The 18,592-nt window shown below is 44.6% G+C and overlaps 1 protein-coding gene across 1 annotated transcript in view; it reads right to left on the bottom strand.

Annotated features, from left to right (window-relative positions):
- Positions 1-15,127, bottom strand: part of LOC112233381 (microtubule-associated protein 6 homolog) — a 31,503-nt gene extending 16,376 nt beyond the window's left edge. The window contains exon 1 of the mRNA XM_024413033.1: positions 14,033-15,127. Within this exon, the coding sequence (XP_024268801.1) occupies positions 14,033-14,766 (734 nt within the window). The 5' untranslated portion in view covers positions 14,767-15,127. The remainder of the gene's footprint in view (positions 1-14,032) is intronic.
- Between the last annotated feature and the right edge of the window lie 3,465 nt (positions 15,128-18,592).

Below are 18,592 nucleotides of genomic sequence, written 5' to 3'. Positions count from 1 at the left end.
AGCCAACGCCGGATGGTTCCTGATCAATACTCTCTCCTCCCTCAGGGATGAGCTTGCCTCTGGCTGTTATGGGAGCTGTAGCTGAATCTGTAGCCTTTCAAGACAGCCCATGCAGTCAGATGGCTATTGGCTACAGTGTGACATAGTGCAACTCAGTGAAATCCCCACAGAGGGTATTGTACCTTCTGATGCATGGCTAAACCTCGGATATATCCACACCTTTAATCAAGTTTGATGCATCAAGTATTTCAAACAATATATGTCATTTAGCAGAAACTTTTATCAAGCGACTAAGAGTCACGCGTGCATACATTTTACGTATGGGTAGCTCCGTGAATCAGAACACACAATCCTGGCTTTGCAAGCGCCATGCTCATCATGGTACACACAAGAATTTGACACAAAATAAATCACTATTGAGTTAACATTTTGTGTGACATGAGAAAGAGCGGCGTAATCACGAAACAAATGTTTTGGCTTTATATAGTACATTATGTTGTGCATAGACACACTAACTGAATACTGAAGGACAATTAAGCACCATAATCCAAAAATGAATGTTTAACACTTCAATTCAACAATCCTCTCTTCAGACTATGCTGTAATACCACACTGCTGATCCTAACCGGCCTGCATCTGAAGGGAGTTACCGGAAGCTAAGCTTTGTATGAGAAGGAGAGACTGAGCAGCATGTCCTGCCCTCCCGCTCTCTCTCCATCCATCCCTCTCTTTATCTCTCCTCAGTCAGAGCCCGTGTGGTTAGATTCAGTGATTCAACACGCACTGTCTGCCTGTCGATAGAAACACCAGGCTTTACAGGCCTTCTAAGAGGATCACTTTTAAATCCACCAAAATCTGTTGGCCTCTTTACAATATTTCAGCCACTACTGCTGCTCTACTCGTATGGATGGCACACCAACAGTCCAGTGCAACATTCATTCACTGCAGGCAGGGCAGGGGTGAACTTAGGATAAAACTAGGCACACTCATCTGCAATGATTTGTGAACACCCTGTGCAGAGCAGAGGTCCCTATGGCCAGTGAATGACTAGACAGCTGTCCATCTAACCATGATGAGAGTAATATGGGTATAAAATGAGTCAATGGCATGAAAGAAAATGAAATTCCAGTATTATTATTATAAATAAATGACTGAAATACATGAATCAATGTTGGATTTAACAGCAAAGACCAGATTCCACACTCTGCTGGCATGAAAATGTGCTGTGATGCAACCTGAGACGATCTGAAAAAACAAATAATGCGCTCCCTTTCCCCCTCTGGGCTGAAGTAAACAAAACTCAACTAACTCTCTTTCTTAAAGCAGTGCAACATGCTACTTATTCATCATCCACATGGTATGAGGTTATTACACATAATGCAATAGAGGAAGAACAAATAATTGCCTCAAACTGAAACTGTTTTCTAATTAGATTTCAACAATGGAAAAGAAGCCTATTTAATGAGATGAAAAGAAGAGCTGTCTGTGCTGTGGCTCATTGTGTTCATCACCTTGGTCTGATTTCACCATCAGGAAACGGCTGGTGGTTGGTGGGGATAATGTGGAGTAAACAATGCCTAATAACAGCAGGTGAGGCCTGACCCTAGGGGTATTCTCATGTTATTCTCATGTAAAAGTGACATTCAAAGCGTAAACATGGCACAAAGTAGGGAGGCAGCTGAGCTGAGGGATCTTAACCCCTGCTCTGCCTGAAGTGGCAGCAGGTTCCCTAGTCAGAGAATAGAGCTCAGGGATAGAGCTCTGCTACCCGACATGAACCCGACGATACATCAATAACTAGGGTACGGGTAAGACTCGGGTATCACTAAATTGATATCCCTCTAGTGGTGTGGGGGCTGTGCTTTGGCAAAGTGGGTGGGGTTATATCCTTCCTGTTTGGCCCTGTCCGGGGGTCTCATCAGATGGGGCCACAGTGTCTCCTGACCCCTCCTGTCTCAGCCTCCAGTATTTATGCTGCAGTAGTTTATGTGTCGGGAGCTAGGGTCAGTTTGTTATATCTGGAGTACTTCTCCTGTCTTATCCGGGGTCCTGTGTGAATTTAAGTATGCTCTCTCTAATTCTCTCTTTCTTTCTCTCTCTTAGAGGAACTGAAACCTAGGACCATGCCTCAGGACTACCTGGCATGATGACTCCTTGCTGTCCCCAGTCCACCTGGCCGTGCTGCTGCTCCAGTTTCAACTGTTCTGCCTGCGGCTATGGAATCCTGACCTGTTCACCGGACGTGCTACCTGTCCCAGACCTGCTGTTTTCAACTCTCTAGAGACAGCAGGAGTGGTAGAGATACTCTTAATGATTGGCTATGAAAAGCCAACTGACATTTACTCCTGAGGTGCTGACTTGCTGCACCCTCGACAACTACTGTGATTATTATTAATTGACCATGCTGGTCATTTATGAACATTTGAACATCTTGGCCATGTTCTGTTATAATCTCCACCCAGCCCAGCCAGAAGAGGACTGGCCACCCTTCATAGCCTGGTTCCTCCCTAGGTTTCTTCCTAGGTTTTGGCCTTTCTAGGGAGTTTTTCTTTGCCACCGTGCTTCTACCCCTGCATTGCTTGCTGTTTGGGGTTTTAGGCTGGGTTTCTGTACAGCACTTTGAGATATCAGCTGATGTACGAAGGGCTATATAAATACATTTGATTTGATTTGATCACTAACATTTTGAAGCAGAGCCATTTTCTTGTGCTCTGCTGCACAGTACTGTCATATCTGACTAAGATCATAACATGGTTTCGGAAGTGTTTCAACCTTGCCAGCAGTCTAAGGCACTGCATCGCAGTGCTTGAGGCGGCACGACAGACACAGGATCCATCTCGGGCTGTGTCGCAGCCGGCTGTGTTTCCTCTGACACATTGGTGCGGCTGGCTTGCGGGTTAAGTGAGCAGTGTGTCAAGAAGCCGTGCGGCTTGGCAAGGTCATGTTTCGGAGGATGCATGGCTCTCAACCTTCGCCTCTCCTGAGTCCGTACAGGAGTTTCAGTGATGGGACAAGACTAACTACCAATTGGATATCACAAAAAAAGGGTAAAAAATTTCAATATTAATAATCATGAAAAAAAATAATGTTCCTTCAGTTTGTCGGAGTTAAGAGTGACGAAAAGTAGGTAACAACTCTCATGTCTAGTCATTGAGCAGAGCAGCCCGAGCCAAGCAGAGCTGTTGTTATGGATACTCACCGAGTGCATGCAGAGCGAGCTGTCTGTGTTCAGGGAGCGAGTGACAGACAGATAGGAGCAGCTAATGGATTTACTAATAGAGGAAGTTATTTTCTGATTTCGGGTTTTGGGCACGGCCAGGCTTTACATTTGGCAGAAGCAATCGGGTGGGTAGGGTAGGGCCTGAAATGTCGCAGAAATGTGTAGGGCTTAGGCTTAAAATTCATGCCCGTGCCGGGCTCCACCTCACGCAGCTAAGACAAGTCAATGAAGTCTACACAATGGTGGTGGAAGATAGGCTTTGATGGAGACAAAGAGAGGTCCTTGATCACATCTGTCACAGTCCGCACCATCCACAGTCCAACATGTCATGCACACATGTTATTATGAAATCAAAAGAAAAAGACGAGAAATCAGGAATGACTGAAACCTGACATAAAACCAAGGCATTCATCATAAATGCTACTTCATGTTTTCCTATTCGATTGATAAAGAAGCTGTGTATCGCGCCGGAAGGGATGGCTGCCGTTTTAAGGGCACCGTCACGCCCTGGTCTTAGTATTTTGTGTTTTCTTTATTTATTTGGTCAGGCCAGGGTGTGACATGGGTTTATTTTGTGGTGTGTTTGTGTATTGGGGTTTTTCGTAGGTTTTGGGATTGTGGCTTAGTGGGGTGTTCTAGCAAAGTCTATGGTTGCCTGAGGCGGTTCTCAATCAGAGGCAGGTGATTCTCGTTGTCTCTGATTGGGAACCGTATTTAGGCAGCCATATTCTTTGAGTGTTTTGTGGGTGATTGTTCCTGTCTCTGTGTTTATGTTCACCAGATAGGCTGTATAGGTTTTCACGTTCCGTTTGTTGTTTTGTATTTATCGTGTTTCTTCATCATTAAAGATGTATCGAATTAACCACGCTCCATTTTGGTCCGACTCTCCTTCGACGGAAGAAAACCGTAACAGAATCACCCACCACAAGAGGACCAAGCGGCGTGGTGACAGGCAGCGATAGCAACAGCAGCGAAAAGAGGAATGGACATGGGAGAACGTTATGGACAGCAAGAGTATGGACTATACTACTTGGGAGGAAATAGACAGGTGGGCGGTCGACCCAGAGAGAGTGCTGGAGCCCGCCTGGGATTCGCTGGAGCAGTGCGAGGAGGGCTATAGGAGAATGGAGTTGAAGAGAAAAGCACGGCGGCGCAGAAGGAAGCCCGAGAGTCAGCCCCAAAAATTTATTGGGGGGGGGGGATCAGGGAGAGTGTGGCAGAGTCAGGGTTCAAACCTGAGCCAACTCCCCCTGTTTATCGTGAGGAGCAGCGATCACAGGACTTCTGGATGTGGGAGGAGATATTGGACGGAAAAGGACCTTGGACACAGCCTGGAGAATATCGCCGCCCCAAAGAAGAACTGGAGGCGGCGAAAGCGGAAAGGCGCTGGTATGAAGAGGCAGCACGGCGACGCGGATGGAAGCCCGAGAGTCAGCCCCAAAAATGTATTGGGGGGGGGGGCTCAGGGAGAGTGTGGCAGAGTCAGGGTTCAGACCTGAGCCAATTCCCCCTGTTCATCGTGAGGAGCCAAGGAGGAGACCAGAACCAGAGCCGGTGTTGGAGGTGAGTGAAGCAGAGACTGTGAAGGAGTTAATGGGGAAAGTGGAGGAGAGAGTTATGAGGGAGTTGCTAGGTTGGTGCTTTAGGTACGATATTCGCCCAACGGAGCGTGTCGGGGATTTGATGGCACCTGGGTCAGCGCTCCATACTCGTCCTGAGGTGCGTGTTAGTCGGCTGGTGAAGATTGTGCCAGCCTCACGCACTAGGCCTCCTGTGTACCTACCTAGCCTTACACGTCCTGTGCCAGCCCTGCTCTCAGGCTCTCCAGTACACCTTCACGGTCCGACCCATCCTGTGCCACCTTCACACACCAGTCCTCCGGTGGCAGCTCCCCGCACCAGGCTTCCTGTGCATGTCCTCGGCCCAGTACCACCAGTGCCAGCACCACGCACCAGGCCTTCAGTGCGCCTTGCCTGTTCAGCGCTGCCAGAGCCTTTCTCCTCTCCAGCGCTGTCGGAGTCTCCCGCCTGTTTAGCGCTGTCGGAGTCTCCCGCCTGTTTAGCGCTGCCAGAGCCTTCCTCCTCTCCAGCGCTGCCGGAGTCTCCCGTCTATTTAGCGCTGCCAGAGCCTTCCTCCTCTCCAGCGCTGCCGGAGTCTCCTGCCTGTTCAGCGCAGCCAGAGCTGCTACTCTGCATGGAGAAGCCAGAGCTGCCAGTCTGCATGGAGCAGCCAGAGCTGCCAGTCTGCATGGAGCAGCCAGAGCTTCCAGTCTGCATGGAGCAGCCAGAGCTGCCAGTCTGCATGGAGCAGCCAGAGCTGCCAGTCTGCATGGAGCAGCCAGAGCTGCCAGTTTGCATGGAGCAGCCAGAGCTGCCAGTCTGCATGGAGCAGCAAGAGCTGCCTATCTGCATGGAGCAGCCAGAGCAGCTAGAGCCGCCAGTCAGCCAGGATCTTCCAGATCCGCCAGTCAGCCAGGATCTTCCAGATCCGCCATTCAGCCAGGATCCACCATTCAGCCAGGATCCGCCATTCAGCCAGGATCCACCAGTCAGCCAGGATCTGCCGGAACCGCCAGTCAGCCAGGATCTGCCAGAACCACCAGCTAGCCAGGATCTGCCAGAGCCAACTACCTGCCTGAGCTTCCTCTCAGTACTGGGCTTCCTCTCAGTACTGGGCTTCCTCTCAGTACTGGGCTTCCCCTCAGTGCTGAGCTTCCCCCCCTCAGTGCTGAGCTTCCCCTCAGTGCTGAGCTTCCCCTCAGTGCTGAGCTTCCCCTCAGTCCCGAGCTTCCCCTCAGTCCCGAGCTACCCCTCAGTCCCAAGCTTCCCCAAGCTCAGTCCCGAGCTACCCCTCAGTCCCGAGCTACCCCTCAGTCCCAAGCTTCCCCTCAGTCCCGAGCTTCCCCTCAGTCCCGAGCTTCCCCTCAGTCCCGAGCTTCCCCTCAGTCCCGAGCTTCCCCTCAGTCCCGAGCTTCTACCTCAGTCCCGAGCTGCCCCCTCAGTCCAGTGGGGTCCTTGGTGAGGGTTATTAGGCCAAGGTCGGCGGCGAGGGTCGCCAATCAAAGGACGCGTTACAGGGGGACTAAGATTGTCGTTGTCTCTAATTGGGAACCATATTTAGGCAGCCATATTCTTTGAGTGTTTCGTGTGTGATTGTTCCTGTCTCTGTGTTTATGTTCACCAGATAGGCTGTATAGGTTTTCACGTTCCGTTTGTTGTTTTGTATTTATCGTGTTTCTTCATCATTAAAGATGTATCGAAATTAACCACGCTGCATTTTGGTCCGACTCTCTTTCGACGGAAGAAAACCGTAACAGGCACCTAACCAACTGTGTTTGTTTGTTTTTTCGCATTCTTTGTAACTCTTTTTGTACATAATGTTGCTGCTACCGTCTCTTATGACCGAAAAGAGCTTCTGGACATCCGAACAGCAATCACTCACCTCAAACTGGACAAAGATTTTTTTATTTATTGAGTCCGACGCGAAGGATATACTGCCTTGTCGAGACAAGGCCCAAATCCTTGTCAACAGCGTGAAGAAAAGACTGAGAAAAAGGGGGAGGAGGGCAGGGTGCCTTGTAAGAATTTGTGTCTAATATCTAATATTAAAGAAGTCTTGAGGTATTGCTTGCCTGAGGTAGAATACCTCATAATAAGCTGTAGACCACACTATCTACCAAGACAGTTCGCATCTATATTATTCAAAGCCGTCTATTTACCACCACAAACCGATGCTGGCAATAAGACGGCACTCAACGAGCTGTATAAGGCCATAAGCAAACAAGAAAATGTGCATCAAGAAGCGGCGATCCTAATGGCCGGGGACTTCAATGCAGGCAAACTTAAATCTGTTTTACCTCATTTCTACCAGCATGTCACGTGCAACCAGAGGAAAAGCACTCTAGACCACCTTTACTCTACACAGAGAGACGCATACAAAGCTCTCCCTCGCCCCCCATTTGGCAAATCTGACCATAATTCTATCATCCAGTTTCCTGCTTACAAGCACAAACTAAGCAGGAAGTACCAGTGACTCGCTTCATACGGAGGTGGTCAGATGACGTGGATGCTACAGGATTATTTTGCTAGCACAGACTGGAATATGTTCCCGGGATTCATCCAAAGGCATTAAGGAGTATATCACCTCAGTCACAGGCTTCAATAAAAAATGCACCAATGACGTCATCCCCACAGTGACCGTACATACATATCCCAACCAGAAGCGATGGATTCCAGGCAACATCCGCACCAAGCTAATGGCTAGAGCTACCGCTTTCAAGAAATCACGATATGCCCTCAGACGAAACATCAAACAGGCAAAGCGTCAATACAGGACTAAGATTGAATCCTACTACACCGGCTCTGACGCTCGTCGGATGTGGCAGGGTTTGAAAACTATTAAGGACTACAAAGGGAAACCCAGCCGCGAGCTAAATGCCTCAAGCCTACCAGCTAAATGACGCAAGCCTACCAGACAAGCTAAATGCCTTTTATGCTCGCTTTGAGGCAAGCAACACTGAAGCATGCATGAGCGACCAGCTGTTCCGGACGACTGTTTGATCACACCCTCCGTAGCCAATGTGAGCAAGTCTTTTAAACAGGTCAACATTCACAAAGCCGCGGGGCTAGACGGATTACCAGGATGTGTACTCAAAGCATGCACGGACCGACTGGCAAGTTTCTTCACTCACATTTTCAGTGTCTCCCTGACTGAGTCTATAATACCAACATGTTTATAACATACCACCATAGTCCCTGTGCCCAAGAAAGCAAAGGTAATCTGCCTAAATGATTACCACCCCATAGCACTCACGCTGGTAACTATGAAGTGCTTTGAAATTCTGCTTATGGCTGACATCAACACCATCATGCCAGAAACACTAGACCCACTCCAATTCACATACCTCACAATCTTAATTGCACTCCACACTGCCCTTTCCCACCTGGACAAAAGGAACACCTGTGTGAGAATGCTGTTCATTGACTACAGGACAGCGTTCAACACCATATCACCCACAAAGCTCATCATTAAGCTAAGGACCCTAGGACTAAACACCTCCCTCTGCAACTGGATCCTGGACTTCCTGACGGGCCAACCCCAGGTGGTAAGGGTAGGTAACAACACATCTGTCATACTAATCCTCAGGGGTGTGTATTTAGTCCCCTCATGTACTCCCACAAGGACACCAAGGAATTATTAGATTATTTTGTAAATATTTTCTTAAACCTATTTATTGAACATCATTGTTGTTAAAGGGCTTGTAAGTAAGCATTTCATACAATCTTAATTGCACTCCACACTGCCCTTTCCCACCTGGACAATATAAAAATGTGTTCTGAGGTAGGATGAACGTCCCTGTTAAAATAAATCTACACCTGTTGTATTTGGCACATGCAACAAATAACATTTGATTAGATTTTTTCATCTTTGGGGTGCATTGTTGGGACATGCAGGCTGCACAGAATAATTTCACATTGTCTAGATTTTAAAAGGACTGCTACAGTCTAAGCATAGCTCTTGGTTCAGCTTCAGTACTTTTGTTTTTGTACCGTGAGGGCAGTTCTATGTACTTTACGGTGTCTTAAAAAATATCCTCTGACAGTCACTGGCTGAACACAAATAATGATGTGGTCCAGCTATCCAGTCAGGTTCCATCTGTAATTTGTATTCAAGAAGCTTCATATCGTATTTATAGGAGAGCATGGATAAAAATACTGTTTTTCTAAATAGGCTTCATTTACATATTGTAGGTCCAGGAGGATAATTGCATTAACTGAAGCAAATAGTTGTTCCTTGGCTGAATTGGGAGAACCAACTACACTGCAAATCTCATTCACATCCTTCATTCTAATGAATAACACTTCCCTCTCCAACCATGCAGGCATTCAGAGACAAGGTTTTGTCATGACTGTCCTGACCAGGTCAGGTTACAGGAGACCACAACCCTACAGATTATCTCTCAACCCCAACAGAGGAGGAGAGATCTAGGGGTCTCAAGATGTGGGGGGGTTTATGACCCCTCACTCCCCTGGTAAATCTCAGGCCACAGACAAGACACAGACAATAGATGGAATATGAAAATGTATGTCATTTTTGTTTTGTTATTAAAGGTTAATAGATGACGTTATTACGAAAACATTGTAACGTGAAGAGTTTTCCTAGTAGATGTTTGATGATTATACATTGTACGTTGTATGGAAAATATCCAAATCAAAGACAATGTTTTGGGGAAGATGAAATGTTAAGTTAGTTGTATAAAATTGGATTTGAATCAAATCTAGACCTTGCCTCATTAACTTGGTACGCCCAGAGTATTGCCCTAAAGGCGGTTACGCCCACTTCTGACCCAAAGGTAAAACCTTTGAGTATAGAATTTACAGGAAGACTACGTGATCCAAGCTGCAGCAAGGTCTAAAAAGTCAACGAACCCAGAACGCAACGCAAGTTTGAAGACTTAGAAATCCTTTTCTACCCAAGCTACGGATGAGCTGTGTCTAAGCGGGTGAATTCAAGTCGAACCACCTAGCCTCCATCTCCCATCGAATCGTGGTATCTAAAGGGTTTCATTCCTATGCTGTGAGCTCTGAGCTACAGAGCTGTCTGTCCTCAGAAGACCCCTTCCAGAACAAAGGGTGAGAGAACAGACTCCTAAGCCAAAAGAACACTGACATCGGGAGGACGGTCAGAGAGATGCGCCGGAGTAGTGCGTCATCGAGCAGCCTGGACGGTCCACGCAGAGAATCCTCTGAGATCATCCCCACGTAATTACATCATTATATTCTGACCAATAAGAGCGGCAGTTTGGGGCAAGGCTAGGGTTAGAATAGCATAGCTAACAAATTCACCCAAATATATATTTCTCTCGTGTACTTTCTTTTTTCTCTCTCTCTTTGAAATCCGCATTTTGGGTAACATGCGCCATAGTGTGTTGGCCCATTATACTAAGTTCTAATCAATAGCCTATAATGTGTGTTGTCTATGTGTATCTTTTATCGTAATTTCAGCTTTTTAGTAAATACATATTCAACTAAGATTGGTGTGGTACGAACTCATTGGTGAGACCCGGGTCCATGCAGATTCACGGGCTATACGACGTTCAGAACGAGATTGGTAGAGGCAACTGGTTAATTAGCGGCTGTTGTAAAATCGATATTCTGATATTCTTTGAGTTAATTTGGGAAATAGAAACTCAATAAAAACTAGTTTTCCCATGGTGCCCCAGGTTAATGAGTTAATAATTGCTTGATTCAATTAATCACGCAATTAGAAACTTTAATCATTCGATGAACAACAGTCGTCACATTAACTAATACAACGCCACGACAGTTTCGTCATACTCAAATAGAGACAGACCAGAGGCTTTAGCATCACATGGAAGCAGGCTGAATGAAGCCGCTTTGAGCAGTTCACCTTCAGCACGTGTGTATGTATGTGTGTGTGTGTGTGTGTGTGTGTGTGTGTGTTGGAGATGAACCCATAGCTGACCTGCTTCTTTCTATCTCAGGCCTGCTTGTCACAGTGCAGCCATTTCATGCCATGTAAGGAGGACTGAGGAGGTCTCTCTCTGCCCTGAGCTGGTCCCTAATGGCTGCAGAACAATACTAACACAGCACAGCAGCAGTGTGACCAGCTGCCAGATGTGTTGCTCTCTTCTCACACCACCTCCTCCTATCAGGTGATGTTCAGAGAGTCTATTCTCAGCCCTAAGGGTTACTCTTGTCTGCTTTGTTAGTAACTTCAGTAAGGAAGTAATTCTAATATTATTCACAGCTGTCTGATCATTTTTTTTTTGTGTGACAGGGTGATTTTCTCTTCTTCTATTTACCAGACCAGAGGTACTGTGTTTTGCAGTAAGGCTTGGACATAACAACAATGGAGTGTGATCTGTTAGTCATGGGATGGTACTTTTTCTGAATTCAGCAGTGTGAGAGCCTGGGCGCGAACCCAGGGTCTCTGATGGGACAGCTGGCGCTGCAGTACCGGAGGACGCATGACTTTCAACCTTAACCATTGCGCCACCCAGGAGGCCCCTTGGCTGAGCTTTTTAATCACCACTTCATTAAGTCAGGATTCCTATTTGACTCAGCCATGCCTCCTTGCCCGTCCAACATTTCCTCATCTCCCACCCCTTCTAATGCGACTATCCCCGATGCTCCTTGATTTTTCCCTGTCCCGTTACAAAGTTTCTCCCTGCAGGCAGTCACTGAGTCCGAGGTGCTAAAGGATCTCCTTAAACTTGACCCCAAAAAACATTGGGGTCAGATGGTTTAGACCCTTTCTTCTTTAAGGTTGCTGCCCCTATAATCGCCAAGCCTATCTCTGACATTTTTAACCTGTCTCTCCTCTCTGGGGAGATTCCCATTGCTTGGAAGGCAGCCATGGTTCATCCTTCATTTAAAGGGGGAGATCAAGCTGATATAGGACTATTTCTATTTTGCCCTGTTTAACAAAAGTGGTGGAAAAACTGGTCAATAATCAACTGACTGGCTTTCTTGATGTCTGTAGTATTCTCTCTGGTATGGAATCCTCAATGATGCCACCATTGCCCTTAATTCTAAGCAATATTGTGCTGCTATTTTTATTGACTTGACCATAGCTTTTGGTACTGTAGACCATTCCATTCTTGTGGGCCGGCTAAGAAGTATTGGTGTCTCTGAGGGGTCTTTGGCCTGGTTTGCTAACTACCTCTCTCAAAGAGTGCAGTGTATAAAATCAGAACATCGGCTGTCTCAGCCACTGCCTGTCACCAAGGGTGTACCCCAAAGCTCGATCCTAGGCCACACGCTCTTCTCAATTTACATCAATAACATAGCTCAGGTAGTAGGATACAGAGAATAAGTTCATATTCATTTTTAAACAACACAATAGTAATGTTTTAACTTAGGAAGAGTTCAGAAATCAATATTTGGAGGAACAACCCTGATTTTCAATCACAGCTTTCATCCGTCTTGGCATGCCCTCCACCAGTCTTTCACATTGATGTTGGGTGACTTTATGCCACTCCTGGAGCAAAAATGTAAGCAGCTCGGCTTTGTTTGATGGCTTGTGACCATCCATCTTCCTTGATCACATTCCAAAGGTTTTCAATGGGGTTCAGGTCTGGAGATTGGGCTGGCCATGACAGGGTCTTGATCTGGTGGTCCTCCATCCACACCTTGATTGACCTGGCTGTGTGGCATGGAGCATTGTCCTACTGGAAAAACCAATCCTCGTAGTTGGGGAACATTGTCAGAGCAGAAGGAAACAAGTTTTCTTCCATGACAACCTTGTACGTGGCTTGATTCATGTGTCCTTCACAAAGACAAATCTGCCCAATTCCAGCCTTGCTGAAGCACCCCCAGATCATCACCGATCCTCCACCAAATTTCACAGTGGGTGCGAGACACGGTGGCTTGTAGGCCTCTCCAATTTGGTGGAGGATCGCATGAAAGCTGTGATTGAAAATCAGGGTTATTTCACCAAATATTGATTTTTGAACTCTTCCTAAGTTAAAACATTAGTATTGTGTTGTTCAAAAATGTATATTAACTTATTTTCTGTGAATTATTCGAGGTCTGACAACACTGCATCTATTTTGTTATTTTGACCAGTTGTCACTTTCTGCAAATAAATGCTCTAAATGACAATATTTTTATTTGGAAAAATCCATAGTTCCAATTCAAGTCAGGACTGGCAGCCATCACTAGTGTACCCATTAACAGTCAAATTGATGGTAAGAGGTTCCAAAAACCATTCTATGGATTATGTCTATGGCCACAACACATTTGGTGCACATAGGAATACCGGTAACTAACAAAATTAAGACAACACTTAAGTAAATGAGGGATACAAATTATATATTTTGGTGTGGAGTACATTTTCCTGGCATTGTTTCGGTCCACTTGTAGAATCTATGACAAGGCACATTGAAGCTGTTCTGGCAGCTTGGTGGCCCAACACTCTTTAAGACACTTTATGTTAGTGTTGTCTTTATTTTGGTAGTTAGGCCTACTTGTATGTGCTTGTGATAAAACATACTCTTTGGCTAAATTATGCTCTCTGGTGTACTTTGAACATTGAGAGTGGGCCCTAGTGCCTCATCATCTTAAAATTGATCTCACTAAGTGGGTACATGATACCAGTGGTGTAAAGTACCTGTAAAGTAAAAATACTTTAAAGTACTACTTAAGTAGTTTTGGGGGGTATCTGTACTTCACTATTTACATTTTTGACAACTTTTACTTTTACTCCACTACATTCCTAAAGAAAATAATATACTTTTTACACAGTACATTTTCCCTGACACACAAAAGTACACGTTACATTTCGAATGCTTAGCAGGACAGGAAAATGGTCCAATTCACACACCTATCAAGAGAGCATCCCTGGTCATCCATAATGTCTTGGTCATCCCTACTGCCTTGGTCATCCCTACTTCCCCTGATCTAGCGGACTCACTAAACACAAATGCTTTGTTTGTAAATTATGTCTTTGTAGTGTGCCCCTGGCTGGCAGTAAAAATAAATGTAATGCCATTGTGCCATCTGGTTTGCTTAAAATAAGGAATGTGAAATGATTTATACTTTTACTTTTGATACTAAGTATATTTTAGCAATAACATTTACTTTTAATAATTAAGTATATTTAAAACCAAATACTTTTAGACTTTTACTCAAGTAGTATTTTACCTGGTGACTTTCACTTTTACATGAGTCATTTTATATTAAGGTATCTTTACTTTTACTCAAGTATGACAATTGGGTACTTTTTCCTCCACTGCATGATACAATGTATGGTTCCGTGTGTCATCTGTCAATAGAATTTACAACTTACTTGTATGAGCTGCCAATTGTAACTTCCTGTTTTAACTGCCTGTTTAGCGCATCTAACGCTGCCCTGCTTCTGGCCCCTGCCGCGTCTTCTCGCTCCACTTTGATGCTAACTTTCTTTTCACCATCCTTCTCTGCAGTTGGATTATTTTTACTGCCTCCCATAATTTCTTTCTCTTGCACTTTGTCAGCAATTTCGCTTTTCTCAACCCCACTGTCAATTTCCGCGTGTGCATGGTAGTGTTTGGACCTATCCTGGACACAGTCACCGCCGATGGAGATGGAGGGATTGGGCCTGGCAATCCAAGGATGGTCGTCCCTTTTCGGAATGGGCCATGGCTTGAAATCCTTCTGATATTGTGTCTTGTTGTTAAAAGGGGTCTCGGGAGTGTGATATTCATTCTTAGGTTTACAGCTTGGCTCAGGGCGCACTTTCCAGTGCTTAAAGTCTTGGCGCATTACAGAACCACATGCGCGCTCCTCAGACACAGCGGTTCCCGTTGCGGGGTGCTCACAAGCCGCTACCGCCTTGTCCTCGTGAGCGGGTAGAGTTTCTATGGCGACCGCGCTTGCCTGTGCCTGGTGATGCGGCTGTTTTTGTTGGTGCTGCAGTTGAAGATGCTGCATCTCCGAGACGTCGTATCTGGTGAAAACCAATGGCACCGAAATGTCCCCCTTGTCCAGCTGGTTCCAGAAGCGGGCCATACAACACGCCCTGGTGATGCAGGGCCACGCCATGATGTCGGCTTTAGCTCAGTCCCTGCGTGCGATACAATGGCACTCTCTGTCTCTCCTAGGCTCTTGATGGGCACCAGTGTTCTGTTAAAGGAACAAAATGAGGAACAAAATGTCCCGAGTTGTTGAATGGTGCAAGATACGATGTTTAGCGAAAATAAAGGAATTATACATCCATGATGCAAATATTACGAATACAGAGATTGGATGCTTAATTAGCGTTATTACAACCTCCCCTCTCGTTGATGTTTTCCCTTTGCCCTGCTCTCAGCTCTGCTCGTTCTGTCCTGTCATGCACATTGCTCTATGATAGTGCACTGCAAGGAAAATCGGTCCCGCCTGCGCGCTCAGCATCCCCCCATGAGACGATGATTAGAATTGGAGGAGAGAAATATCACCTGGCATCGACATCATCCATCATGCAATGTCTGCAGTGGGAGGGGAGACGTTTTGATGCCTCAACCTATTCCATTATAGTTTTATGTCGCCATACTTCTATACGATCCCGTGTTTATGTATTGCTAGCATTTAATAAAACATGAGAGGTTGATGGTTTGCTTAATAGCATATCAAATAGGAAATCAATTGAACAGTGGCCAATACTGCAACTGGATCTAGAAAGGTTTAGAGCAGAAATCAGAAATACAGACATATTTCATGTGTGTATGTGTCATTGTATGGCGGCTTTGGAGTAAGTGATAGCGGAGAAGTTGGCTTTGTGATCAGGGGTCTTACCTCTGTTTAACAACAGAGGACAGATGGTGATTTCTGCTCTGAAGTAGACAATGCCTACTCATTATACACAATCAAGAGTAGCACCACACTGAGCATCTGAAAACATTTGCACGTGAATGATGGGAAACGCTAATGACTAATTCCGTATTAGTTTTCACTCTGTTATTACTGTAATTCTAGATGCATAAAACAAGTTATTTTAAGGTAAAGCTGCAAGATCATTCATTCATTGCCCAGCAAAAATCCTGGAATCATTGATTGACACCGTTTAGATTCCCTATTGATCTTATACATATCTGGGCATCTGGAATGACGATCTTTTCAAAAGCATGTTGACGAGTTAGAAAAAAAAAAGAATTAAGTTTGGCTTCTTCTGTAGGAATAGGGCTTGCCTTTCATGAAATAGTAGAAAACAGATAATTCAGTCTACAGTTATTCCTGTTATAGATTATGGAGATATTATATACATGAATGCAGCTACCAGTGTTTTGAAGCCTTTGGACATAATTTATCATAGCGCACTTCGTTTACAGTTTTTTTTGGATTGCTTACACACTAAAATTAAAAGTAGAACACTATTAGCAAAACCTTACACTCAAGAAGCAAAAGATCAGCCCATATTTGCACAACTATAAGCACATTGTCAACCTCACACTTGTTGCAAAACTCTACACACAGTAATTTGCAAAACACTAAACACACTTAACATACATTACACACAAAAATCTATCATGAAGTCACATCCTTACAATACCAAAGCACTGACTGTCAAATTACCACACCGTCCAACCTATTGGTTCAACACAGTCATCAGGTGTGCAAACACTCGTTTGCTTAATTGTAGACACACCAATCAGGTGTATAAGCACTATAAAAAGCTGCAGGTGAGTTCATCGGTCTTCAAGCACAATGGAAAGAGTCAGAGAAAGAGTAAGACGAGGAGGAGGAAGAGGAAGACAAGAAGGTGCTCAAAGAGGACCAAATCTGACAAATGAGATCCGCGCAACACTGGTTGACCACGTTGTCAACCACGGCCTGACGCTGAGGGAGGCTGGACTGGGAGTACAGCCAAATCTAAGCAGGTATACAGTGACAAGTGTGATGAGAACATTTAGACTGGAAAATAGGTATTGTAAAAATATCATCATATCAAAAACATCTGCATGGTTTCAGTAACTGCTTACAGTACTGTATTCTATGCACTATCAGCACTTCTGTTACCTTTTCCTGTGAAATTACTGTACTATTGTATACTGTTTTTTTCTACATAGGATTGAGGGTCAGGGATGACAAGGGGGAAGGCCTCCTATGTTCACAGAACAGCAAGAGAGGGAGATAGTAAACATGGTTTTGGCCAACAATGCTATAACACTCAAGCAGCTCCAAGCTAACATGGTCAATAACCACGCCCTTTTCAACGATATCCATCAGGTCTCAACATCAACACTGGCACGCATCCTAAAAAAAAAACATATTCAAATGAAGTAAATTTATCGAGTGCCTTTCGAGCACAATTCTGAAAGGGTGAAACGACTGCGGCATGATTGTGCAGAGGTATGTATTCACTTTAGCACTGTGATCTTGCATACTGTCTCATAATCTTTTACTGTACTGTAGGCGAAGAGACAATGTCTAGTTATTTTTTTAAATTTTATTTTGATCTTACAATACGTAAAGTGACGTTTGGTTACAGTATTATGAATCTCCATGTCAACATTTTGGGCGTGTTGAGAAATAAATGAGTTTCTTCAATCTGCAACATTGGTCTTGTGTAGTGTTTGGTGAATTGACATTATATTTGTACTTTGTTGATAGTAGCCTACTCTAATCATAGGGAAGTAGAAGTGCTAAAAGTGTTTTAGGTTTATCACAGCAGAGTGTAACTCGTGCAAACAGAGTATAGTAATGTGAAACGTGTGTGTTTCATATGGTAACAAAGTGTGGTTTTTAAAAAGAAGTGTATAGTTTTTACAAGAGTGTTTAATTTTGCAAAAGATCTGTAGTGTTTTGCTAATTGGGTGTGTGGTTGTGCTAATTGTGTGTAGTGTTTTGAAAACACAGGCCCTGTTTTGAAAATCGTGCTTAATAAGCAATAAAAAAACCGAATGCTGTTATGTTTTGCTGCTTTCCAAGTCTTATGATATTACTCACAGGGACTAGAAGGACAAAGTGGAGACAGTAAAAGCCGCTCCGGCTGACATGAAGCAAGCCAGCAGATGCAGCTGGAATGGCATTTTGTTGTGTGATGAGGGATGGAAATAAAATTGTGTATGGTGTGATCATAGAACAGAGGCCATACATTTCTGAGTTGAAAAACCTCACAGTGAATGTTTTGTTATCATTGTTTAAAATAATTGTTTTGTTTTTTAATTCATGTTTTATTATCATTGTTTGTCCATTTATAAGTAATTTCCAAGTTTATGTAAATTGAACAGTAGGAAGCTATTGTTCAAGAGGAGGGTTTTGAGAATATGAAATATACTTACTCATGTCACTGATGGAGTGCTAAGGTTTAGAGGATCTACACCAGAAGTTAAGGGTTGTAGGAGGAAGGTATATAGTGGGTGCAACTAAGCTTGGAATGTGTTGACTGCAGTGAAGTGATTACATGTGGCAGGCACTGATAAGGGGAAAGAGCCATGGATCAATGATGGAAGGGGGTTGAGGTCAGGTCACCTTTAAGGGGGAAATAGAAGTTTATGGCCCGTATCACTAGTGTCCTGCCTAGCAGTAAAGAACAATGCTTGTACAGATGGGTAGGAGGAGACTCAGCCTATGATGAACGGTTAAATATCAGTGCTTGTGTGAAAATGAATTTTGTCTGAATCCAGCTGTATCGACCCTTTTAGAAGAATTAAACTTGGTTAAGCTTCTCTAGTGTCCGTGAGTTATTTACTTTGAAAATTAGAACCTAACAACGTACACATGGATTTTTGTGCTGTAGATATGTGGTAGTGGTGGAGTCGGGGCCTGAGGGCTCACAGTGTGTTTGGAAATCTGTGAATGTATTGTAATGTTTGTAATGATATAAACTACCTTCATTTTGCTGTACCTCAGGAAGAGCTGCTGCCTTGGCAGCTAACGGGATACATAA

Source organism: Oncorhynchus tshawytscha, linkage group LG30 (assembly GCF_018296145.1).
Source record: "Oncorhynchus tshawytscha isolate Ot180627B linkage group LG30, Otsh_v2.0, whole genome shotgun sequence".
Taxonomy (NCBI): Eukaryota; Metazoa; Chordata; class Actinopteri; order Salmoniformes; family Salmonidae; genus Oncorhynchus; species Oncorhynchus tshawytscha.
The sequence above is the reverse complement of the archived record's forward strand: the minus strand, read 5'-3'. Positions and strand labels throughout refer to the sequence as shown.